Below are 7,311 nucleotides of genomic sequence, written 5' to 3'. Positions count from 1 at the left end.
TAGTCTCCAGGGTGTGTGTTTTCACAAGCTGAGATTCCAGGACAAGAGAATAAATCACTAGTTTGTGTCTGGGTCTAAAAATGTTTAAGAATCCAGATGACATGAAGAGGAGTAGACCGCAGTATCTTCATATTGAAGGAGGTTTGGACCGAACTGACAGAGGGGAGAGTCATTCTGGTGAAGCTCTGCCAAAGCAGTGCTTCAAAATACCAAGGAGAGAACAGAAACAAGGAACAACACAACTCGTGCCTGCAGGCAGGCTATGGCGAATATGTTATAACACTGTGTTTGACAGCGCTGCTGCCGTATCAGCTCCCATAGCTGTACACTTGGCAAGAGTTTGACAAACATCATCACTGCTGGTTTGTTGGGCTACTTTTCAAGCGCACTGACATTAAACCAGTTCAACAGCATCAGTATCACCCTCTCCATCTGTCTGCTTATTTCCATAGAAAAACTGAGTGCAGCCATCCAACATAATTCACTGTGCACTCAGTTGTGTTATTGGTCCAAATGTTCACAGTCTGATGATGCAGTTGTCTCCTCCCGCAGTTTCTATAGCCATCACATGCCTCTCATTAGTTTGCTGCAGACTGCAGCAGCACATAAGAATTCAACTCAGACTGCCGTTGCTTCCATCGGCATGAACAGGATTCTAGGGTTGTTTTGCCTTCCAGATATTTTCTATTGATCCTTGTCTTTTCAGTGTATTGACTGGATAAAAAATTTTGTTGAGAGTGTGAGAGGAGGTGTGATTGCTTTGGTGATGGGACGGCAGCACAAGCTGGGTTTATGCAGGATGTTTTTGAATGTGGGGGTGGAGGAGAGAGATTCGCAGCATATTGATGTGTCCGATTTTCAACGTGCAGTGAAAGAGTAAATATGGAACACTGACCGTGTGTGTGTGTGTGTGTGTGTGAGGATGGTTGGATGCCCCTGATTATGCCTCTCAAGGTGAATCCAATGATGTTTGCTGTGACTTTCTGAATGCTGATATCACAGATTCAGCACATCTCTTTTCTCTCACACGCCAACAAGCGTTCTTCACACTTCTCTCGCAGTTAAGACATACCATCACCACCTGCCTGCCTCTGAATCTCTTCCTCCTGACATTCCCCTTCTGTCTTCAGTCCATCACTGTCTTCACCTCCCTCTGTTCCCACACCTCCCAGTTCCCCCATCTGTCCTTCGCCCTCCCTGCCGTAACCCCTCTGTTTGTTTATCTTTCAGCTCTTTAGAGATGTTCGATAATGGTCGCTGCAAGAAAGGTAAGACAGTTAATGGTGGATAATACACAAGTTATTGATGTGTCATTTTCAAATGAAATGCTTTTTGATGTATATGTGAGGGATGTTTTCTGTAGTCTGTGTAAGCTACATTAAGCTCATTAATCGGTGCTAACTTCAGTCTTCAGTGAAAATAGCAGTGCTTAATTACAGCTGTTTACTATTTATGATTACTGATGATGTGGTCCCTCTTTAATGACACTGTGAATAGTATATAGTGTTGAAACAACTGGTGAGCAACAAAAAATTAATAGTTTTTGCTAATTGAATAATTGTTTATATCATTTATCAAGCAAGAAAGTCCCAAAATTAGCTTGTTCTGTCCTCTTAAATGCAAGCACGTGCTGCTTGTCTCATATCTTTCGGGTTTTGAGCTGTCAGTCTCACAAAGCAAGAAATTTGAAGTCCCCCTCCTCTCCAAATAGTGTTTTTCTTATATTTATGTCCCCTAAAATGTCTGACCTTGACTGTACTGATTTGTATCTGTGCAAAAAAATTCAAACATGTCCCCGGCAAGCTAGATTAGGTACGTCACTAATACGAAATCCAATCGTCTAATTCAAGAAGCACATATCGACGGGGAACAGACGTCGACACAGCACTTGCAAGGAAACCTGAAACCTCAAGCTCAGAGCACTTGTCAGTACAGAGAGTAGGGTTGGGCGATACGTCCTGAAAATTATATCAATGATGCAAAAAAAGTTGTAGTGGTGACTGTTTTTTCTTTTTCAGAAAATATTTACACAACAAGATTATTCAATAATCATCAGCAATGTGGATGTATCGGCTAAGTGGGTTTAGGCAAGCGTTAAAACAAAAAGAAAATGTGTTAAGTTGATACATTTACATCACTTTACTGTAATTCAGACTTTAACACGAGGGAAGAAACAACATTTATGTCATTTCATGATACTACGATATCCAAAATGTGAGACAATATACAGTATATACCATCTTAAAGGGAAATTTCGGTTTATTTCAACCCGTCTCCTGTCGTCCTAAATTTGTTTCAAGTCACTAGTGACATAGAAATAATAGTTAGCATGTTAGCCGTTAGCCTAGATACAGCCATAGTCAGACCTGTTAAAACTTAATTGAACGGGCATCCTTTCAAGTGCAAAGTTAGTCCACTAAACAGGCTTTTTCTCCACAAAGACCGCCTCATATTGTTAGGATAAATGTCAGAGAACATATAGAAAATGACATGTAAATGTGTTGTCTTACCTTACCGGTGTGGTGCCATGTTTGTTGTTTACCATTTAGCTAAGGCTGCAACCGGTCCCATTCCTTGCAACAGAGGTATTCCTCTTTTGTGGGCACTGGGGTACAGCATTCACAGGTACACCACCAATCTCCAGAGCTAAAGCCTCCCAGCAGCCATTCCTCCTCTGTCGTCCTCTAGCTGTTGTGCCTCTCTCTCTCTCTCCTCCTCCATTCTTCAATTTCACGAAGCTCTTCGTCAGTGTATTCTGGCTCAAATAAATAAGGGCAGCCATCGCCTCTCGATGTGGAAAGCCTATATACTAACATTCCACATTTAGGTGGTCTTCAGAGTTGTTGTCTTACCTTACCGCGTGTTTACTGTTTACCTATGCGGCCGAAATCTCGCGAGAACAAGCCACAGCAGCTGCAAGGCAGAACGGACAGTAGCCTGAAAGGTTCATTCATTTATTTTATGAAAGATTTATAGAATAATGGCTGACTTTTTGCCAGACTTCGACTTTGTGGAGGAGGAATTTGATTTTGCAGAGTTTTATGGCCGCCCTTATTTATTTGAGCCAGAATACACTGACAAAGAGCTTCGTGAAATTGAAGAACAGAGCAGGAGAGAGAGAGAGAGGCACAACAGGTAGAGGACGGCAGAGGAGGAATGGCTGCTGGAAAGCTTTAGCTCTGGAGCTCGGTGGTGTATCGTTACCTGTGAATGCTGTACCCCAATGCCCACAGAAGAGGAATACCTCTGTTGCAAGGAATGGGACCGGTTGCAGCCTTAGCTAAATGGTAAACAACAAACATGGCACCACACCGGTAAGGTAAGACAACACGTTTACATGTCGTTTTCTATATGTCCTCTGACATTTATCCTAACGATATGAGGCGGTCTTTGTGGAGAAAAAGCTTGTTTAGTGGACTAACTTTGCACTTGAAAGGATGCCCGTTCAATTAAGTTTAACGGCTAACATGCTAACTATTATTTCTATGTCACTAGTGACTTGAAACAAATTTAGGACGATAGGAGACGGGTTGAAATAAACCAAAATTTCCCTTTAATATTGGCCAGCCCTAACAGAGAGCAGAGTTTGCTTCAGCATAGCTAAAGTTTTGACAAACCCTATCGTAGCAGATATTATTGTATGTTGTACAACAATTAGTGCTGGGTTAGCCACTGCCAGTTAGCCTACAAGCTAACCAAAAACACTAACAAATAAAAGATGCTTACTGCACTTACCTTTCTGATTCGTCTACTGGTCGCCAATTTTGGTGCACATATAACTCTGAATCTTACGGAAGCTCAAACATATATGGCAATCAGATTTTTCAGTGAGGGAAAAAGAGTCGATGTGCTTCCAGCATCTTTTCAGATTGTTTTTAACTACTAAATGGGAAACCCATGTTAAAAAAAAATATTAGTATAAGGAGGGGGACTTCAAAGATGCCAGATGTGCACCTGACATTTTACAAATGAAATGATGAATGGATCAATCTAAAAAAATAATGAACATATTAATCGGCATTAAAAGAACAAAATGATGCAGCCCCAGTAGTATGTTCAAATACTGTATTAACTACACATCATAAAGTTGGAATGAAAGATAAAGCATTTGGTTGATTTGTTGTTTTATCTGTCAGTCTGTGTATCTGCTCTCCTGACCGCCGCTTACTGAGTCCACATCTTATCAGCAGCCTCATATCTGGTTGCCATGGCTCCGAGACATTCGGACTTTGGCTGAAAATTTGAAGACTGACCTCTCAGGGAAAGACGCTATGAAACTGGTTTTAAGAGTGTCTGGTATTAGGGGTACCTTGTTAAGGTGTAAGCTACATGTTAGGTTGACGATGTGGTTTCAGTCTGCTGTGATGATGAAAAGAACATTTACAGATATTTAGGAATTAAAAAGTCTGAATGGCTAAATCTATGAATTTCTGTTCTTTAAAGGGCGAATGGTCGACCTCAGATGATCTCTGAACATTCCAGTGGCATCATTATTCTGCGACTGTAAGGACCAGAATGACAGACACTCAGAAAGCCCAGACACTCATACTGTATGTGGATTACACTGCCATCTGCTCCTTTAAATATGAACTGGACCAAAAGTACGCAGACAAACAGGATCACATGTATAATATAACCAACACTGGCCTCCCTGCACAAATGAATGTTACTTGATGTACAGTCGAAGCAGCTGGGAGCTGTGGCATTCAAAAACAAAGGAGTGATAGTTTGATGGACTACAATCACTCGCCTCCAACTTGACGAGCGCCAAGATCAGTGGCATGTGACTCAATCACTGCATTGCATTATGGGACGGAAGCATGAAAGACATGCTGAGAGAAACCTTCATTTCCTTTTAACGTATTTCAGAAAAGACTTAGTGGTGTTACTTGAGGCACAAGCATGGAGTGCTTAGCATTTTTTTTAAATAGAAGATTAAAGTTTATTGACTTGCAGTCGTAGCTGAATCTGATTTATAATTTTGTGATGCTTTCAGCTGTCTTGCTGTACTATTGCTCAGAGAACCGTCGGGATGATCCTGCCTTTCAAAATTAAATAATTGCTATTGTAAGCAAAGCTGATGTCATAGGAGACGGTGACCTGATTCTGCCCAGAGTTTGCTCCACAGGGACCGGGACCGAGACTGAGAGGAAGAGCTGAGGGATGGCTTGTGATGGATTTGTGTCTGTTACGCCGCAGGACCTTTGCCTGTACTGTACTGTGCAAAACTGTATGTCCATTTGTCTGCATTTGTGCACCAGTGTGTATACGGCATGTGTGGATATGTGTACGTGTGTTTGGGGAGTGACGGAACGAGAGCTGTGAGAAGCACTTGATTTACTCTTGTCCCTTACTAGAATCATATAAACTCAGTGCACCCTCACTGAGTCACATTACAAACCATGTCAGTTTATACAAATCAAAATCTTGTCTTGTCTGTCCCCCTTCTTGTCCTCACACAGTCCTCACACTGCCTCCTCTCTGTAGATCCGTTTCTAAACCCTGTGATGCTTAGATGTACAGTACATACCTGGGCAGTTTTGTCATTAACCAGCAGTATTTATGAAGTTTTAGATTATGCATTAGTCACATTGTCTTTTTTGTTATGCACAACTATCTTTGCAGCGGTATATTATTATAGTTTGTTGGTCAGCACAGGGCACAGAGGTGCTTCGATACATCTGTCAGCGCAATTAGAAACTGTAAGTGCACTGTAATCTATCATCCTTTCCACTAGGGTCCACACTTGTATATATTTTGTCGAAAGGGGAGCCATGAAACAATCTGTATTAACTGTATTAACCTGTCAGCAGCTGCCTTACGAGCTCTTCACCACCTGTAGGTTTACCCTGTTTTAAAGACTTCTTATTTATTTGGACAGCAGAGGACGCTAGATGCTGTGCTGTAGAGAGCTCCGCCTCTGCTGGTGAGACACCATGACGTTCGGCTAAATGTTTGTTTTTAACACATTTAGGCACAGTTTGTGTGAAAAATGTGTATATGCAGTGTGTGTGTGTGTGTGTGTGTGTGTGTGTGTGTGTGTGTGTGTGTGTGTGTGTGTTATTAGGTGCCCTCCAGCACAGACCTCAGCAGGAGTCGAGAGAAGATTCCACTCTGTGTAGTGACGTGATTACACTCTGTAGAAAGTATTTACCACCTCCATGTGCTAAATATTTTATTGTTTTCAACATTGAATCACAAGGGATGTCTTTTTTTTGAGAAGTTAGGTACAAATATTAACCACAAAATAATTGTTTGCATGCAAGTTTTCAGCCCTGTTGAATGATGTGTGATATGAAGCTTATGACAATCATAGCATTAACTATGATGGTCTAAAACCTCATCAGACAGTACAATCTTAAGCCACTTTGTTTCACAGCCTCTGGCAAACATTTTTTAAGTCTGTGCCCTTTTTACACACTCAGCTGTTCTAGGCAGATTTCCAACTGTGTCACTGTCTTTACTTTTTTTCATGGTGGAGCTCGTGGCGCTTTCAAGGGTAATTTAGACCTTTCTTTACTCTTCACACACTTAGCTGCAGCCATGGTGGGTGAATACTTAATCAGTTATTTCCTGTTTCATATCTTAAACTACTCTGGATACATTTATAGAGGTCAGTAGAGATATTTTTGTCAATCACTGTCCAAACCTCTGTAGCACAACAATGATTCAATGTAGTAAAACAATAAAGTATAAAGGTGGTGAATACTTTTTATAAGCAGCGTATATTCTCTCTCTCTGTCTCTTTCCTTATTCTGTTACTCTGCGTTTTAGTGATTTTGATTCCCTGAAACTCTAATAAACACATTCAGCTAGTTGTGTGTGTGCATGTTGTGTTTCTGAATATAATTATAGTGCGTAGTCATATTTTACTCTTTAAAAAAAAAAAAAAAAAAGTGTTTTTCTAAAAGGTCGATGCCCTGCAGCTCTGCTTTGCCCTCATGGTAATCCACTTGTTTTTCTTCAGTGCTTTTATGAAATTAATGTACAAACACACACGCAGTCAAACTCAAATCTGCCCTACAGGCTAACTGTGAGAACAAGCTGGGCTACAAACACACACACACAACACACTGCTCATAGGCTACACACATGAATATATAGGGGCAGAAAGTTTTGCAAGGCCTGAGGGATTCATGACAATGTCATGCTACAGCCATGAAATGGAAGCTTACAGATGTGCTTCGAGGAAAAATGTCAAGAGTGTGTGTGTGGGAGGTACAGTGATCATAGGGAGAGCCCTGAGGAGGTCTCCTGTTTGTGTGTGTGTGTGTGTGTGTGAGTGAGTCACGGTGGTCCACCAGCTCTCCG

General features: G+C 41.3%; 1 protein-coding gene across 5 annotated transcripts in view; it reads left to right on the top strand.

The window, feature by feature from the left end:
- LOC125889475 (arf-GAP with Rho-GAP domain, ANK repeat and PH domain-containing protein 1-like) overlaps positions 1-6,817 on the top strand; it is a 69,007-nt gene extending 62,190 nt beyond the window's left edge. For all 5 annotated transcript variants that reach the window (XM_049577505.1, XM_049577506.1, XM_049577503.1 and 2 more), the window contains 2 exons: positions 1,231-1,268; positions 4,444-6,817. In XM_049577505.1, coding sequence (XP_049433462.1) covers positions 1,231-1,251 — 21 coding nt within the window. In that variant the 3' untranslated portion in view covers positions 1,252-1,268; positions 4,444-6,817. The remainder of the gene's footprint in view (positions 1-1,230; positions 1,269-4,443) is intronic.
- The last annotated feature ends 494 nt before the right edge of the window (positions 6,818-7,311 follow it).

The sequence above is a fragment of the Epinephelus fuscoguttatus genome, linkage group LG5, assembly GCF_011397635.1.
Source record: "Epinephelus fuscoguttatus linkage group LG5, E.fuscoguttatus.final_Chr_v1".
NCBI classification, from domain to species: domain Eukaryota; kingdom Metazoa; phylum Chordata; class Actinopteri; order Perciformes; family Serranidae; genus Epinephelus; species Epinephelus fuscoguttatus.
This window is presented reverse-complemented; position numbering and strand designations above follow the sequence as displayed.